Source organism: Taudactylus pleione, unplaced genomic scaffold (assembly GCF_031769625.1).
Source record: "Taudactylus pleione unplaced genomic scaffold, aTauple2 ptg000529l, whole genome shotgun sequence".
In the NCBI taxonomy this organism is placed as follows: Eukaryota; Metazoa; Chordata; class Amphibia; order Anura; family Myobatrachidae; genus Taudactylus; species Taudactylus pleione.
The window spans coordinates 3,313,927-3,333,205 of NW_028284931.1; the positions used below are offsets into that span (position 1 = coordinate 3,313,927).

Here is a 19,279-nt window from a genome sequence, read left to right on the forward strand (position 1 = left end):
GAGCTCTATGTGCCTAGGTAGCTCCGAGCAGGGGCGTTTCTAGAGAGGTGGAGGCCCGTGTGCAGTCTCCGACATGGGTCTCCGCCCGTCGGCCGGCAGCGCACTGAGCTGTGCGTGGCCAGCGCCGGAGTTATAGACTCTGGGCACTAGAGTGTGCCCAGAGTCTATAATGAATGCACAGGTCACCGGGAAAATGGCCGTGGCGGCCATTTTCCCTGTACTGCGCACTCGCAAACGACGGGAAAATGGCCGCCGCGGCCATTTTACAGTCGTTTTACAGCACCGGACCCCCGCGCCGACGTGGGACTCCAGAGAGCTTAGTAATATTATGGGTGCAGGGTGTGCAGTGCGGGGCCCCCCTGGACCCAGGGGCCCATGTTCCTCGCACACCCTACACCCATTATAGATACGCCCCTGGCTCCGAGCGTCTTTGTGTGACTTTTTACCTTCAAATGCATCTTATTCACAGTGATGTGAATAGATAGCACAAGCAGCTTCTGCTGATTAAAATTCTATGCAGCATGCCTATGTTCTCTGTGCGAGTGTGGGTGTATCTGCATGCGAAATGCTACGTTACAGTGTCAGCGGCTGTAACACTGTAACATAGCGTTTCAAATGCAGATACACCCGCAGACGCACAGAGAACATAGGCATGCTGCATATCAGCGGCTGTAACACTGTAACGTAGCGTTTCGCATGCAGATACACCCGCAGATGCACAGAGAACATAGGCATGCTGCATATCAGCGGCTGTAACACTGTAACGTAGCGTTTCGCATGCAGATACACACGCAGACGCACAGAGGGCCTAATTCAGACCCGGTCGCAAGCGCTGAGCGCTCGCAACCGGGTCGATGGTGGCCCACAGCGCATGCACACGACAGAGCCGGCTCCGTCGTGCGCATGTGCGAGACCCGGCTAGCGTCGCTCCGAGTCTCGCACCAAAGGGGGCGAGCTGTCGATGTTGAGTGATGTCAGTGGAGAGCTTCCGGCTCTGCTAGAGCCGAAAGCTCTCTGGGGCTTGCGATGAACAAGACCCTACCACAAGGGTCTCGTCGCAAGCCCGACGGTCGCGATGGTCTTGACCATCGCGACCATCATCATGGCCGCTCGCTATAGCTGTGGGTGGTCACCCACAGCTATGCGAGAGGCCAGGAGGCCGTAACTAAAAAAAAAACAAAAAACGCCCAGATTCAGAGCGAGCATCCGGCTGTGAATCAGGGCCAGAGAACATAGGCATGCTGCATATCATTTTAATTAGCAGTAGCTTGTGCTAGCTATTGGCAATACTGTGTAAATAAGATGCAGTTGAAGGTAAAAAGTTGCACAAAAAGACGGTCGGCACTACAGAGTCACGCCAAGGCATGGCGCGATTAGAAGGGCTGTTTAATGCGCAAGGAGGCTAGATGTATGAGGACACATCTGTAAGTGCACCAACATATGTTTTAAGGGTCTGATTCACTCTGAGTCAGAGTTGTACGCTAATGTAGCCACCACTTTTGCATCTGTGTATGCAGTGGTTGTACAAAAATATGCAAATGTCGCAGATGCAGAGAAATGTATTGAGACACCCACCGGTGGCTTTGCAAATCAAAACATCTGCGTACAAAGATGCAGTATCGGTCGCAGATCCTTAGATTATAAGTCTTCTGAGAAACCCTATGGTTGTGGAAAATGGCCACGGAAACTAAAACGCCGGAGTCATTTTACTTGCGTATGGAATCACAGGCACAGAATGTGACACGCCCCCGAAATGGTTGCGACACACTTGCGTTGTTTGCCGTCATTTCAAGTTACCTTTCCCATACACTCACTGACTGTCAATCACACTGCAAGTAAAAAGTTGCTGCAAGCAACTATGGTAATATACCTTGACACATGTACAGGGCGACTTAGACGCATGCACACTTTACCGGTAAACTGCATAAATATCAGCATCTGAATCAGGCCCTAATTAGTTCTTATATTGATGCAGCCACATACTAGATAAACCATTCCATCATCATCATACATAAACTTGAAGTTGATAACTAGTCTTTTACTGTGTATTTAAAAAAGCAAATGAATAAATAAAATAGTGGACCCGATTCAGACCCGGTCGCAAGCAGCCTGTCGATGTTTGCAATCTGCGCATGCTTACAAGACGAGGTGTGCGCGAACCAGTCACTGCAATCGGGAAGCGTTTGCAGCCAGTACACAGACGCTCCGCAACCATGAGTGACAGGACGTGCCATTTGTGGGTGGTGACAGGGAGAGGTCGATGGTAACGGAGGTGTGGTGGTGCGAACGCAGGCGTGTCTATGTGTTGGAACGCCATTTCAGGGGCGTGCATAATTTAAACGCATCGTCAGCGTACACGTCACATGGCTGAATTACACACAGCAGCACTTGCAGTGCTTGCGGTAGGGTATTGTCAATCACAGGTGGTGCGTATGGTTCCGATGTCAGCCGGTGTTACCGATTGTTTAATACACTTCCTGGAGATGATGTATGTTACTAAGGGAAAGTGGGCATCTTGTGTCAGGGTGGTGGGCCTCTAATTTCATACCGCGATCGACGGCAAAACATACTGGATGCGCTAATGTTTTGCTAGCGATTGTAGGATTTGCATAGTTTGACTGCGGATGGCTGCGTGCGGGTCTGAATCGGGCCCAGTGTGCCAATCTCCCCCTGCAAAAGCTGCAACTAACACAAAGCTATTATAAGGTAGCGCACATGTTGATATGTGTAAGGGATGAGGAACAGTGGGCCTGATGGTTTACGTACATATACAATGTTTGCGGGTCTGTGCAGGTGCAGGACCCTATCTGCGCATGTGCAGAACAGGTCCTGTGAGATCGTTCGCAGTCCCCCAATAAACGCAGCATGATTGACATGGGGTGGAGGGGTGGGGGAGATTAGATCAGAATACAGTGCACGGGCGGCCGGCTTATAAAAATATCACAAATTTACCAACTAACTGCGGCAGCAGGGGGGTGGGTTGGTGAGCCCCTACAAGCTTAGAGCCCTTGGCCAACTGCCCAACAAGCCCAATGGAAGAGATGGCCCTGCTACATACACCTCCTGCTGCATTTGCCTTTTAGTTGGACAGTATTGCACAGCCGCTTCCTTGCGGTTGTGCAATACCGTTGACATCTGAATCAGGTCCAGTGTTAGCAATTAGCAGAAATATTGCAAAAGCATGTAAATAGTGTTGAACTGACACAAGCCTTTCTGTGCTTCATTTGCACTTGCAGGTTCCTGTTCATCCTCTCCACAGAGAGGGGACTGCTAGTGGAACTGTGCGCACGCTGTGTTGCTGCGCATCACAGGTCCACACAATCTCTGCTGCGCAGCGTTCAATAAAACATATAGGCAGTGTATCATCTATTCATCTTGTAAACCCTTGTGATGGCATCATTGTGGTCTGTGCCCTAGGAGATATTTATTTTACTAAAACAATGCCCTTTATGTCAGCAACAAAAAAAAAATCCACCAATACCAACAAATGACAAAAATATTAAGGCTTATTTGCAATTCTATAAAGGTAGTAATCTGCATGGCAAGTGTCTTTTACTTCACTTGCATGTATATATGAGCCAATATGGTGGCATCATCTGGGATGGCAACATTTGTGCTTCCTAGTGGAAAGAATTGAATAGGTTGGGTAGGAGGATTGAACTGTATATGAAAGAGTAAATATTATAAAACCTAAACCTTGTAGCGCTGCATTGTGAAAGTGCGGTCTACAATATTCTCACTTTCAAAAATGCAGTGCTGGTGAGGTCAATACAGAACTTCTTTGTTATACTAAGCTATCAGCCATATGGAAAAAATAGACATTACAATGGGCACGATTCAATTCTACGCGCTGTAAATAGCGCCGGGAGATAGCTCCCGGAGCTATTCAATTCATCGCGATGTTAGGTCGGGGAAGGCTCGTTCTCGCGCCTTAAACAAGGTTTTCAGGCGCGATAACGGGCATTCCCCGACCTAACTTCCCGGCGTGAGGCTGTTTTCCAGGCGCGAAGTGCAGAAAACAGCCTCGCGCCGTGACTTTTGTCGGATTTCTTCTCTCATCCCTGGAGGGATGAGAGAAGAAATCATTAGTCGAACTTGGCAGCGCGGTGTATTGAATAGCTCCGGGAGCTCACTCCCAGCGCTATTTACATCGCGCTGAATAGAATCGTGCCTAATGTGATTGCAAACTTTGCAATTAGTTATTACCATATACTACACAGTAGAAGTCCATCATCATATTTTAGGACCTGATTCAGAGTTGTATGCAAACCCGATGATTTGTGTACAACTGCAATGGTTGCTAATCGGCGCATAGGAAGGATCTGTACTGCACATGTGCAAATCAGTGTGTGCGATGATGTTGATGGCCCCATTTTCTTGGTGCCCGGGGCCAGTATCTGTGTCTTCTGCTGCAGCTTAACTGGACCCGTCAGCATTCATTTCATGCCAATTCTGAGTAACCTGAGGATTACTCTGTTGGTAAATGTTCACGCAAGTGATCCGATGAGTAGCGGATAACAGAAGCCGGCAGGAGGCGTCTCTTTATACGCGGTGCATCCTGCTGCATTAGCATATTATTGCACAGCCCCTGTGTACAAAGTCTCACGGCTGCGCAATAGCGTACAACTCTGAATCAGGCCCTTAGTTAATGGGAAGAAGTATTGCATAAAAAGGAATATTGAAATCTCTAACAAGAGAGCTTTAGCAATATTGAAAGTTGGCGATTCCTATCTGATTGAGTGTAAATTATTATTTGTATAGCATCACATGTGAATTAATTGCTTTTGCATTAATAGATAGCTTGCTTTTAATCCTGTAATTTAGCATTTTCTTTAACAAAGTGATGGAATTCAGAAACCACAAGTGCCATCTGGTACTACATATTTTTAAAATGAATAGAACATCTGCCATTGAAGGTGTTTAATTCAGCAATGCATCCCATTGATTTAATGGAATGCATCTTGGGGTGTACCTCCATGCAAGCAGATGCTGATACTTGTCCATTTGCAAGTACAGACACAATAGTCGGATGATACTCACTTTGAAATGCAATGTCCTTCAGCAGTCATCTCATAGCATTCTACAAGTGAATATAAATTCTTGATTTACCTGTTGTTTGCAATGAATTCAAGAATGCTAAAAGGTAAAGGCCAGTGTCATACACAGATATAACATAGCTGCTTAATTGAAAAAGAAAAAAAGAAAACCATCAGACCTACTGAGTGCTGTTGTACCAGATTATATGAATTACTAATGTTTTCTCGTAGTGGGCCTGATTCTGAGTCACACGGAGACGCAGCAGCTGCATCTTGTGTTAATGCCACGGCCACTTGCAGCACCTTGCGCCTGTGGAAATCCGTCTCGGTGCGTATTTAGAAACTTGAACCAGTCCTATGGTAGGTGCAGTTTCTCAGTCTGAACATGGACTCACGCAGCCGCTGTCAGTGACAAGCCCGTGACATCCTTGTGTCTGCCTATCTACCCTCCAGTTACTTCCCAGGTATGCCCACTAATCCACTCTCCATGTGCCCAAATTTGTTCTGCATCTCCATGCGGTAACAATCAGGATGCATGCGCAGTAACATCGGCCAACTATGTGAACATCGGCATTGCGTGCTGTTAGCATGCGACTCAGAATCAGGCACAGTGTGTGTAAACCTCATGTGACTGTACTAGTTAATATTATGTACCTCTGTCCCCAGGCCCACCTTGCCACTGGTTATGTACAAATTGACAAAATGACAAGTACCAAAAACAATATGTCCTTGAGAGACAATGAAGTATGCCATACAGACTCATCAGATATCACTTTGTACTTTCTCTTTGTTAATAATTCAGCCCCTCACCCATGCAGGTAAAATAAAAGCAGACAGCAGTGACATGTGTATATGTGTCTGATACTGTAGCTGTGCATTCATTTGAATTATTTAGGAGAATAAAATACAAATATTGTTTATAAAGCAACTGAGTGGGTGTGATTGTGGACATCATCAGATGAGAAGGACATACTGTTGTCTATAGACCTTTACAGTGTGAAGGATTTTATTCATTTGACAAATGATCTGGACTGGTTAAAATCTGAACATCTTTAGGATTTGTTTACTTAATGCATTCAGGTTCCAGCTTCCCCAGATCGCATACTCTTGGGAGGAGAAGGACCCAGAGCTCTCTGCGCTGCTGAGGAACTTTCTCCAACCATCACATGATGATGACTTGCACGATGAACCCCGACTTTCTGTGCACTCAAGTTCCTGCACTTAAAGCAGCAACAGGCCTAAATTGAAAGAGACTCATAATGTTTCACTCAATGCAGGACTAGCCTATTAACTGTTTATTGCATAAATCATTTATTCATACCTGTACAGGTATTTTCTCTTTGAAATACTAGGAACAAATTCATATTTTATAGCTTCAGAGTGTTGTCCATGCTGGATAAATGTGATAGAAAAGTGTACTGGCATCAGGAACAATTTTATCAAACCCTGCTCTATTTTCAGTACACAGTGTGAAGTAAGCACAGTAAAGCATCTGCTGCTACACACAGTGGAGACAGCCTTCCATGGGCTGATCCAGTACTTAGAACAAATACTTATTATCTTGGAACTAGTGACGCACCCCCCTGTCCTCGGCGGTTCTTTAATAAAGGGACAGCGTGCGCCGTAGGAGTGTGCCTCAAAAAGGGGCATGGTCTCAAAAGAAAGGGGCCTGGTCACACAATAGCATCCCCAATTCAAACTACGCCACACAGTAGCACAATCTTATTCATAATACACCGCACATAGTGCCCCTGATTCACATTACACCACGTAGTAGTGTCCCTTATTCATGTTATGACACAGTAGTGCCCCTTTTACACAATGCCTGCATTAGTGCCCCTTATACACAATGCCCACAGTAGTAGTGCCCCTAACACACACAATGCCCACAGTAATAGTGCCCCATATACAATGCCCATAGCAGTAGTGCCCCTTACACATAATGCCCACAGCAGTAGTGCCCCTTATGCAATACCCCCAGTAGTGGTGCCCCTTATGCAGTGCCCCCGGTATTGGTGCCCCTTATGCAGTGCCCACAGTGGTAGTGCCCCTTTTGCAGATCCCACAGTAGTGGTTCCCCTTAGGCAGTGCCCCTTATGCAGTGCCTCCTATGCAATGCCCCCAGTAGTATTGCCCCCAGTAGTAGTGCCCCTGGTAGTAGTGCCCCTTACACAAATAGAAACACTAACACGCAATACTTACTTTAAGCCCTGCTCCTGCGTCCGCTGCCGTCCGACTGGCTGCTCCTCTGAACTATGGAAGAGACATAATGACATCTCCCATAGTGCCCACTGCGGAAGCTGGAGATCAGGAGTGAACTCCATTCTCCGGCTGCCGCTGTAGGGAAGGAGCAGGGCGCCCGCTGGTAACAAAATCTCAGCGGGCGCCCGGCAACTCTCTGCGGAGCAGGGCTAACTGGCCTGGTAAGGTGGGCTGGAGTTCTGCCTCTAAATAGAACTGACGGAACGCAGTTCCAACCAGTTCTGGCCCACTTTAACCCCTGGGTACTTTGCACTTCACACCTCACTGATCACTACTTCCTAGAAATAGGCTATGTTCTGATAAAAATTGATTCAAAACATAAAATAGCTGCCTCCATGCATGTGTACGCAACAGGTACACTTTATACTGCTAGTCACACTATATTGTGACGTTGAAGCTCAAAGAATGTGCTGGTCAAGTAAAGCTGTATTCAGATCTATTATGCATCTCTTTGAATATGACAATATCAATAGAGAAATATAATATTTTTTGTTGTCTGTGTTTGTAACTCTGTAGATGTGTTGTTCCATAAAAAGACAAGACAAATACCCAGAGAGGCAGCTGCCACATTATTGTAAACTTGCTATTTAGACAAAGGGAACCATTTACCCTTTTAGCATCAGCTCAATGGTTGCACCTCAGTGCATAGGGTTTTTCAGCTTCATATTTATTTTCATATCTATTTTCATAAATGCTATGGAAAGCCCCAAATCCAATTGACTGGCTAAAACTGGCCTGGTGGAAAAACCAAAACATATCATATATACAGCCATTATTATGAAACCTGATTGCAGTACTCTCATATTGCTTTAATGACCAAGTTGTCTTTCAGGTCGGTAGTAGTTGGTGGAAGCTCACTCAAGAACTGACTATTTCTTACTCTGTAAGCTCCACACATTTTTCATTCCTGAAGGTAGCAACCAGAGTAATATACATTTCATGTATTTTGTATGATAAAAGTTAACCCTAAGCCCTGGAACGATTTAGAATGGTACATTTGAGCATTTGAAGGCTCAATTGTACCAGCCATACTGGATCTAAAAGTCCCCTTGTACTATTTATTGAGTACCAGCGGTACTTGTGATTGAATGGAGAACTATTTATGTTACTGCGGCGGGAATAAATGAGCACAAACTAATGGAACAAGACTGATCCTACAGTATCATACTCTATATAGTGTGTTTGCATAATGCATTACAATAGTAATAATATTAATTAGAATAATTTGCTAACTATGGTCGACAAGACCAACAAATTGGGGTAATTACTCCCCTGTATTCTGCTGCTGTCTGGAATCACTTTGGATTCATTAGTGCAGTTATCTATCTCCTGTTTCGGGTTAGGTACAATTTCCCAATGGTCACAATACCGGCAGCGGTATCCCAATGGTCAAAATTGCTCACTGCCGGGATCCTGACTACATCCCCTTGTTTATAACCCAGTGACATTCAAGCCGTCACCCTTTCCATTGTGCAAGGTGTCCGTGAAAGTCGCTGCTAGTACATCACTGTTGCAAGCACACTCAGTTGACCAGGTTGTAATGCAGGTGTCAGGGAGAGAAACTGGTAAATGACAGGAGTTCCCTGGTAGAAGTACTGTATAAATGACAGCTACATGCCGAACTACAATGTTGTTTTTGCATTGTATAAATAAATGCGGTAAAAGTGCCTTCCATTCCATTGTCCATTGTTAGGAAGAATTTTTTGCATGCCTGTTGTGCACCTGTAAACAAGATTTGACACTTTTAGGGTATAGGGTAAAGCAACTTTAATCACATTATTAATTATTATTTATGCATTATACATAGTTGTATACTAAGCTTCTGTATAGGCTATTATTGAACTCTGTGACTATCTCCCTATTGCTCATATTTTGGGCCTCTAGATTTGGCCTGAGCACATTGAATTGTATTTATAACACGTCAGTGAGACTTAAGGGGCCTATCCATTAGCAGATAAATTTGAACGATGAATGATATATCGTTACAGTCGTTCAATTTATCTGTAATGGATAGGCCCTGAACGATGACAGATGCGCACTCCCACGGCTGACAAATTGTGTCTTTCATCTCTCCAACATGTTGGCCAATTATCGCTTATCGCTGACAGATATTAGAAATATCTGTCATTTCATAAGCGGTAAACGACGAACGATATTTTTAATGAAAATTAATAGAAACATAAAAAAAACCCACTCCCTGAATGATGTCATGCAATATCGTTCGTCATTTGCAAAAATCTGTCATGTACATGACAGATATCTATCACAGCAGCCCCAGGAATTTTCAAGGGATAAATCTTTTGTCTTTCATCGTAGAGAAAGATCTGCTAATGGATAGGCCCCTTTACAGGTAACCTTTGGGAGGGAGCTAAAGGGATTATGGGACAAAGAGTCATTCTTGATTAGCTCAGTGTGTCTATTTAGTACAACATTGCAATACATTAAACAAACTGTCTGTATATTTTTGGAAATCCGCATTTAAATATCTGTGTATGATTATGACATCTTTGCAAATGTTAATATTTATTTATATAATGTCGTTTGTATCAAAACAAGTATGGTACACTCTGCCGGTCTCTCTAAACATACAGATGCTCCCTTACTTATAATGCTATGAAGTTTAAATTCTACAAACTAAATGCCAATGAATAAGAAGAGCATATTTGCAAAAAGACTGCAGTTCTGTTTTCCTTATATACAATATTGTTACATTATAAAACATTGTGGACTTCATTCAGAAAATGGACGTGAATCCAAGCTGTGATCTTTTTTTTGTGGGCATTGAAGGGAAACGTGTAGAAACGGCCAAATTACAGTAAGGGTGCATTGACGTGAAATGTCCCCAAAATGGCCACTGAAACCTGGTGCAAGTTACAAGCTGTGGATAATTTCGACCACTGGTCACATCTGATTTGCTGACCGCTTGTAAGACACACCCAATTATACCAATCTGGTCAAACTGCTACATTTACAATCTAATAGCTATATTACAGTATACTGAACACTCATATTTGCATAATAAGTATGCTTGCTTCTGTTTGGGAAGGGGAAGGCTGCCCATATACAGTATTTATTAGTTTGCACGTTAAAAAGTAAACATTTTATATTTGTGTTCAATTTAACAGGCTCCAAACAACTTGGGTACTTATTAACTATACTCTCCAACTATTTACAGTAATGTACTGAGAATATTTAGCCATTCACGTCAGTCCCTGCCCCATTGGAGCTTACAATCTATATTCCCTATCACATGTACATGAACACACATAAACACTAGGGTGAATTTTTTGTCAGGAGCCAATAAACCTGCCAGCATATTTTTGGATTGTGGGAGGAAACCAGAGTACCCAGAGGAAGGCCACACAAGCAGGGGAAGAATATACAAACTCTACACAGTAAGGGTTGTGGTGGCAATTGAATCCATTACCTCAGTACTGGGAGGCAGTAATGCTAACCATTGCACCATCCGTGGTGCCCATATGCCTTTATGTAAAGAGTACTCGTAGTGACATGATTTAAACAAAAAATACTTTACCATACAAATTTGTTTACCCACACAACTTTTCTCCAGCCTGAAGTTCCAAATATGTAAAAGGATGGACCAGTAGCTGCAAGGTTTTTTAAACAAATTTTTTATCAAAGTGTCAAGTGTCAAATTTACAGAAATCGCAATGAACAATAATACAAATATTTATAAAAAAAAAAGAAAGCAATTATCACAAATACTGTAGTTGTACAATAGTGCAAATTAGTGTTAACATTCAGGGCTACCTCTTATAATGGAAAGGGGGAGTAATGCTTTGACTGTGGCGTTACCCCCCCCGCTAGAAAGAGTCCGGAGCTGGTTATGGGAATTACAGGGGACCCTTACTCGTTTTGTCCCCTGTATTTCCACAGCCAGGACCGGGGCAGAGAAGTCCTGTGCTGGTATTTAAAATATGGGGGGGCCCTAAAATATGGGGGGCCCCTACGCTTTTTGGCCCCTGTATTTTTAGAACCAGGACAGGCTGTACAGGGCTGGTTATGCTTCTGAGGAGAGGGTAAAGTATTTTCATATGTACACACAGAAACGTATCTCAAGGATATGTACATGTTTCTGTGTTACTCTGACCTGCTCAGGATAAATTCGCTATTCTGAAGCTGGTCTATTGTTTTTGCGAGTAATATTGTTTTTGCAATAATATGTGTATGTGAAGCACTCGCACTCTATTACATTGCCTGAGTTCTATCTAGAAAATGGGAAAACATCTGGATACGAGATTTTTTTTGCGAGTTATATTAAAGCCCGAAAATTGGGGGTTTTACTGTAGTCGCACACTATTACATTTGCAAGTGAGTAAAAAATGTGAGTTTAGCTCTAAACTCTGATTTTTTTACAAATTTGCAACCTATTACATTTGGCACCTTATGTCAATTTATCCAGGACTTACCTATAATGTGCCCACTCTAATATGTAGACAGCAATGTAGGAACCTGTGCAGACGATTAAAAGCACCTAAGGGCAGATGGGTGGGGTGCAAATACCAAGCAGAAGGAGTCTCAGCCTTCAAGTGTACAATATATACACAAATGTAGTTGAAAGGTGGAGGGGCTTGGACTGCACACTACCTCTTATAATATCAGATCAATGTTTTTTTTTATATTTTAAATAATTCATATAATATAATAAAGATTATAGAGGTGATCTGGGAATATAGGAACCTCTACAAAGCATTGCAGGGTCGGAGCCAAAACACTTGCAGTTGAACATGCCTGGTTTACTCTGTAAGTATCCTTTTCTTCTCTTTAAAAATACATGGAATTTTGTATGTAACACTTATAGGGAGTCCATGCTTTTGAAACATAAAACCTGGTATGATTTTTGTCACTTTATTTTTCTTGCCAAATCCAACAAAACAGTTATAGGATCACATTTCTGACACATTACAGTATGTTTACTTAAGTGCAACATGATAAAATACGCATTCTGAGATTAATTTCCCATTGGTAAAAACTCGCACTGTACTTGGAAAATCAGGAGTCCTAACGTTCTGACGTAACTGTTGCAAATGAATGCAAAGTGCACCATCTATAGGTTTTTAGTATGTACTGCAAGTCAATGAAATGTCCCTAATAACTTACACAGTATCTAGCTATGTAGTGGTTTATAGCTTTAAAGTGGACAAAAGTTCCTGTTTGTATCATAGTAATTATCAGTGGGCTCAACAGAAGTAAGGAGTACCTGGACATAACATTTGCCAAAGATTGGTTGTGAGCATAATTTCAATGGCTCATGCCCTAAGATAGGACTTTTTGCCTCGGTATGGCCGTTGTTTGTACGTTTTTTGGCTAACAGTTGCAGGCATCCAGCTTTTTCCATCATAGAGTCTCTACTCAGACAAAATTGAAGTACTTTAATTACAGATTCAGTTTTCTCCACATTACTTGGCTTTTGATGTGTGGGTTTGGTTTCAATGTTCGGGCAGATATGTTCCAACCACAACAATTAGAAGGCTTTACACTACACATATCACTGGTATCATGTATATACTTTCTAAAGATTAATATACTTACCCGCACACTTTATCTTTTTGAAACTATGCCATTTGTGGTCCTGATTTCACAATAACATTCCTGCTAGATAGATATTTAACAGGTGGCCTGATTCACTATGGTACGCAATATTGCGTAAGCACGCAGTTCAACTGCGATAGTTTGCTAATCGATTGCGATCACACTGCAAACTCAGCACTACATAAGGATGCACACTTTACATTGCACACATCAGTAATACTTAGCAGAATAGCAAAACCATCGGTACAATTGAGTACCATCGCAGCCTCGCGCACACTTGCACAAGCTCTGACCTTACTCAGAAATTGCTAACAACCACGCATGCTATGAGACCTCAGACTGCGTATGGCATCAAAGTGGCTAATTTATGCACGCCTCTGCAATGGCGTGAGAACGCACTGACACCTGCATATCTCCAACCACCCCGTCACCACCCACAAATGGTGCTTCCTGTCAATTAATCTGCGAGAGGTCTGCGTAACCTCTGATTGCAAAAGTTCATGCACGCGCACTGCAATTTGTATGCAAGCTCAAAACGCAGCAATCGCCCGATTGCGTGCGTAATCGCAGTTGCGTACAGTAGTGAATCAAGCCCAGAGTTTGGATATTTAGAAAGGTGATGATGATTGACCCAGCTTCCAAGGAGATCCTGCAATTTTTTTAGTATACTATAGGTCTGCTCATGTTCTCCAAGTCACTTGGGTTTTTGTAAAAGTGTCCATGTTTTTTCCAATTGGATCATCTATTGTACCATAGCACTGCTATAGGCTATTTGCTGCAGTTTACATCATTCAGTCATAATTCTGTTCTAGCACATCAACATTTACAAGTCCCCACTGCAATACATGGAGAACACATGCTCTCCTTCACTATCAACACCAATACCAATGCCTGCTGCTTTGGTGCCACACTAACTCCTCTGCTTTATTTCTCACATGCAGTATCTATTCCAGTCCTGTTGTCTCCACCGTAGAGACAAAAGTCCTTTTTTACCCAAATGTTACTAACACTCGTATCCTTCCTCAACACTTCCCGCCACCCCTCCAATCTAGCATTCCCTTACCCAGTGGCGGAACTAGAGAATGGTGGCCCCAGGTGCAAGAAAATGCTTTGGGCCCCCCTATGCAGTGCCCCCAGTAGTGGTCCCCCTATTCAGTGCCCCCAATAGTGCCCCATATACAGTGCCCCCAGTACTGGTCCCCCTATGCAGTGCCCCCAATAGTGCCCCATACCCAGTGCCCCAGTAGTGGTCCCCCTATGCAGTGCCCCTGATACAGTGCCCCCAGACGTGGTCCCCCTTACCCAGTGCTCCAAGTAGTAGTCCCTCCTATGCATTGCCCCCAGTAGTAGTCCCCCCTATGCAGTGCCCCCAGTAGTAGTCCCCCCTATACAGTGCCCCCAGTATTAGTCCCCCCTATGCATTGCCCCCAGTAGTCACATGCTATGCAGTGCCCCCAGTAGTAGTTCCCCCTTTGAATTGCCCCCAGTAGTAATCCCCCCTGTGCATTGCCCCAGTAGTAGTCTCCCCTATGCATTGCCCTTAGTAGTACTCCCCCTATGCATTGCCCCCAGTAGTAGTCCCCCCTATGCAGTGCCCCCAGTAGTAGCCCCCCTATGCATTGCCCCCAGTAGCGGCCACTCCCCCATACAGTGCCCCTTTGTAGTGGCCATCCCCCTATACAGTGCCCCCAGTAGCTCCCCCCTATGCTGTGCCAGATCCCGTGCCCCCTTACACACACACACAAAAACAAAAAAAACACAACTTACCTGAATCCCCGCTCCTGCCGCGACCACCTCTGTCCGCTCCTCCCAGCCCACTTTTCTGTACTATGAGAGAGATGTCATGACGTCTCTCCCATCACCCGCTGCGGGAGGATCCGGAAGGCGGAGCTCGTGAGTGAGCTCCAGCCGGCTCCCTCCATGGACGCAGCAGCCAATGAGAGTCTGTCTGACTATCATTGGCTGCTATAACAAAGCACTGTGTATTGTTGATCGCTCTCACTGCGGTCTGCACTACACTTGTGGGGACACTAGCGGCGGATTTGGGCCCCTGCACCACAGCGGGCCCCGGTGCAAGCCATCGGCTGCACCGCCGCTAGTTCCGCCACTGCCCTTACCCATCTATCCCTGCTTAAATCTATCTTAAATCTATCTTAAATTTTACAGTGAGACTGATCTTTCATCACATCTGCCACACCACTTTGCGCTTCCTACCCTGGCTTCTAGTGTCTTTTATAATCCAGTTAAAATTACATTACACTTCAACAACAGCACACTTACATCTGATATGTCATCTCAAAATATTATCCTTCACATTCTTTGATCTACCGCTGATCTGAATCTCATCTGTAGTATCCACCCAGTGAGCAGAGAAAGTCATATATTGACTCAACCATTTATTTGTTGTGGTATGAACCTTAGTTCAGACAAATTTATAGAGTGACCATTCTGTCTTGTAACAGTGTTGGTGTGTAAAACTGGTATAGATTTGATTGATAAATAATACAAATCCTTACTTGCCATCTCAGTAATGCTCAATTCCTGTTATCACACATATTTAACAAAGTTGATAGGTGCGAGTTTACAGAGGATGCTCTAGGATATAGGGGCCCATTTATCATTAAATATTTGCAGCTTATTCCCCAAAAACACCCGTTTGCATGGGGTAAATGCAAATATTTAGTATCACTCCCATGTACGAAGGTGGCACTGCAGCAGATATCTCCGATACCTGCTGCGATCCCTTCATTCCCACAGGCAGCCGTATCCCCCACAGGTTTCTATGGGGGAAGCGATGCTGTCAGATTTACCAACATTGGCCCCCGCAGCTAATGCCATCTGAAGCAGGGACGTGCGGTGAGGTCAATGGCTGGAGAGGCACACATGCTGGGAGCCTGTCTCACCCCTTAGTCACTGTAACTCTCCCCTCACTACACAAAGCTTAAGTATTCATTGATTCTCCTACCTGCATCCTAACTTCTCTGGCTGCTGCTGACAGTTCCGATCTCTAAACACTCACTTCAGTGCACTTCCTGGTCACATGACACTCCAAGGTGTCCATCAGTGCTCAAGGCACGCCCCCATACTAAGAGGCTTACCTCTATTAGCTCTCTTTCTGTGCAGCTTACTCCCCGTGGTGTGGCCCCGCCCCCAGCTCTGCAAGCAGTGTCATAAGCGAGGCTGAGCTGTTGCTGTCACATCTCTCGTCTCCTAGCAGTCCCAGGGAGCTCCACAAAGCTGGTGAGTGTCAACTATGAAAATGATTACAATATTATTATTATTCTAATAATTTCTTTATTAAATCTCAGGAGTATGACAGGGGAGGCTCTACCCTGACTGCATGTCCCTGATCTGAAGATGGCATTAGCCGCTGTAGCCTATGGGCTACTGATCGCAAAACTTACCGGGAGAGGGTTCCATACACCCGGCAGCTCTCCATGCACATCGCAGGGATGGGCTCCTTTGGGAGCCTCTGTCCCTGCTAGGGATGTGCGCTGACCCCCATCTTTTGGGTTTGGATCTGTATCTCCTTCAAGGTTTTGGATCTGGATTTGCAAACCACCCTCAAGTGTTTTGGTTTTGATTTGGTTTTGGATCTGGATTTTTTAAATAAAAAAATAGATAAAAAGTTTTAAAAACAGCTAAAATCATGTAATTTATGCAATCCAAGACCCAAAATTCAGATTTAAAATCCGAATTCCGAACCGCAAAAAGATCAGGACCGTGACCTGGATTTACCCGGATCTCCTCAGGAGATTAGAACCGCCACTCGGATTTACCCGGATTCATTAAATTTGGGTAGATTCGGATTTCTGGAGAACCGAACTGCACATCTCTAGTCCCTGCATGTGCCGAATGATACATTTCAGCACTATGATCGCATTGCAAGACAGTAATACCTTCCCCAGATCACATTGCAAATGCGATCATTAATAAATGGGCCCCATAATCAGATTTCTCTCTGATGCATTCATTATAATAATATCATGTACAATAAGGAGGACATTTCTTCACTAAAAGTTCTAAGTAGATTTACTAGCAAGTTGGGTAACTTAATCTTTCCCCAAGAGCCTAAGGATAGGGTTTTGAGCCTTGTAAAATGGGTTCTTAAGATTTTGGTGCATTCTTACCTGCTTCCCTTCTTTCAAAAACCTTTACATCCAGTGCTGTAAAACATCTGCATATTCCCCATTGTTTACTTTTTACTACACCAAAACATGTAGCTCTTCACACCTGCTTCTTTATTCTTGATTACAGAGCAAGAAATTTCAGTGATCTTTCCTTTACTGTGCACAATATTATCTTTTCTCCATGTATCCGGACTCCTTCACACCTACTCTTTCAGGTCTTTGGACAGTTAGCGTATTTAATTTTATGTATTGTAACTAGAATGTTTTCATGCTGTGATTAAGGCATACTTACCCTAATTCTAATGAAACCTTGCTTTGCTCCTCTGACTTTATGGGCCAAATAAAAAAGGGTGCAAGTTCAGTAAAGTGACGCAATTCCAGCATATTTTTTGCGACTTTTAAGTTGAAATATGACAGGAAATTCACCAGAAAAAAATGTTGAAACAATAGACGGGCCTCAAGGCAGCGAGATTCTCAACATGCTCAATTTGTTTTAATTATTTTTAATCAAATATTTTTTTTAAAACAGCGTAGAACAGAACGTGCACTAGCGCTTTTGCCTAGCCTGGTCTTAGAAAAATCAGAAGGGGGAGTGACCAAGAAGCGTGGAGTCCCCCCAATTTTTCTATAACCAGAACAAGGCTTGGCCAGCCAGGGCTAGTGTGGAGACCCACAGTGTGAGGTTCCCCCCACCATGATTCCACCAGCCCTAGACCAGGTGGCCCCAGGGAAGTGGGGAGAGGGGCCTGCAAAAAAAAAAAACATGCAACTTCTTCCTGAGTTCAACTGACCCTAGTGCCAATAATGGCCCTAGTGCCAAGGTAATGATATATAATAATCATAAAATTGTTCTTTACAGCTGGACTACTGGTTGCTAGGGCACGAGGGCACTTGGAGGACCATAAGTGCCAGCAGGTCCAAGCATCAAAGGTATCCTGGTACCTGTAGTCTGTCTGTAAAAAAGCTATTAAAATAAACCCAGTACACAAACCGTATACAGTATAAAGGTCCTTTAATATTTAAAAAAAAAAATCTGCACACACCTCATTTATCCATTTATTACTCATGAATCCCAAAGGGGTAGGCCCGCTTGGTTTCATGTAGGCATTCTCGGGGCTTGTCTAAAAAAAGAAATAAAAATAAAACAACAAACAATGCGGCTTCTTTCTTTCTGGACCCTGCTGGTAATGAGAGGACACTCTCCTTATGAATGAATGGGGCCGCTCTTATTGGTCAGAGTGGGGCAACTTCCATACTCTGACTAATCAGAGTGGTCCCATTTATTTCTATGGAGAGTGTGTGCGAATGACCACTCAGCAGCGTCAGACTCCCGTAGGGAGAAGTCGTGTAATGTTTTTTTTTTTTTGCAAAGTAGCCTTGAACGCCTTCATGGACCAAAGAGGAAGTTTCCATAGCAGTTTGTAAGCAATAAATGAGTAAAAAAGGTTATTTTCCAAATTTGATGTGTAAGCCCTAGAGCCGGTTGTACACAGGAAGGGGACCCGCACTTTTTTTTTTCAGGCCCTACTTAGAAGAACTAGTGGTGTTTCTGTTCAGAGAGTTTGGACTATACAGATTTTTTTTCTTTAAATTATTTCCAGCACACATGCTGGAAACATGCTGGCATGCCAGTGATGTGTGGCTTCATTACCCACCACACACTGAGGGAAGGCTGCAGACTCTATATTGCCATCAATTACATTCAGCGAGTTTCACAGCAAACTCGCCAGAAACTCACCGCAGATTTCAGTGCACTAGAAATGTTCAGTCTATAACATTTACCCCAAGTGTATTTCTCGTTCTGAGAATCCTCTGAGTAGTGTGTATGCAGCTTTAAGTAAGCTCATTAATGATCTTTACACTGACAAAAAAATTATTAAATTTTCATCACTTATTTCAGCAGCCTTTAATATTATCATGTGTTTCTTTTACAGAACCTTCACTATATCAGTGGGGTCACTGTAGTTTGGACATACTTTACCTATAACATGTTTTTGTTTCAAGCAGCCTTAAAACACCAACCCTAATTTAAAATCTGTGTGTATCTCTTATACAGTATTTACATGAATGTAAAATAATCTAATTTACCTAGGTTATATAAATATAATAAGTGTACATGACCTGCTCTAGAGAATAACTGTTTTTGTGTCACTCCTGCAATCCCATGATCTTTTCTCAAAGTCTGCCTATCATATTGATTTTTATATCACAATACTATCTCCGCATAAAAGCTTGGGGCACATCCAAGTGTCAGGGGACAGGCCATCTATACAGTAGCCTAAGATTACTAGCAGCCTA

The 19,279-nt window shown here is 43.6% G+C and overlaps 1 protein-coding gene across 3 annotated transcripts in view; it reads left to right on the forward strand.

Moving 5' to 3' along the window:
* Positions 1–19,279, forward strand: part of NFIC (nuclear factor I C) — a 185,891-nt gene that overhangs the window by 141,890 nt on the left and 24,722 nt on the right. Inside the window, exon 11 of one of the 3 annotated variants that reach the window (XM_088450826.1) lies at positions 6,117–6,314. The exons of the other annotated variants lie outside the window; for them this stretch is intronic. Within the exon in view, the coding sequence (XP_088306952.1) occupies positions 6,117–6,206 (90 nt within the window). The 3' untranslated portion in view covers positions 6,207–6,314. Of the gene's footprint in view, positions 1–6,116; positions 6,315–19,279 lie in introns of those variants that run through there. 3 annotated transcript variants of the gene reach the window in all.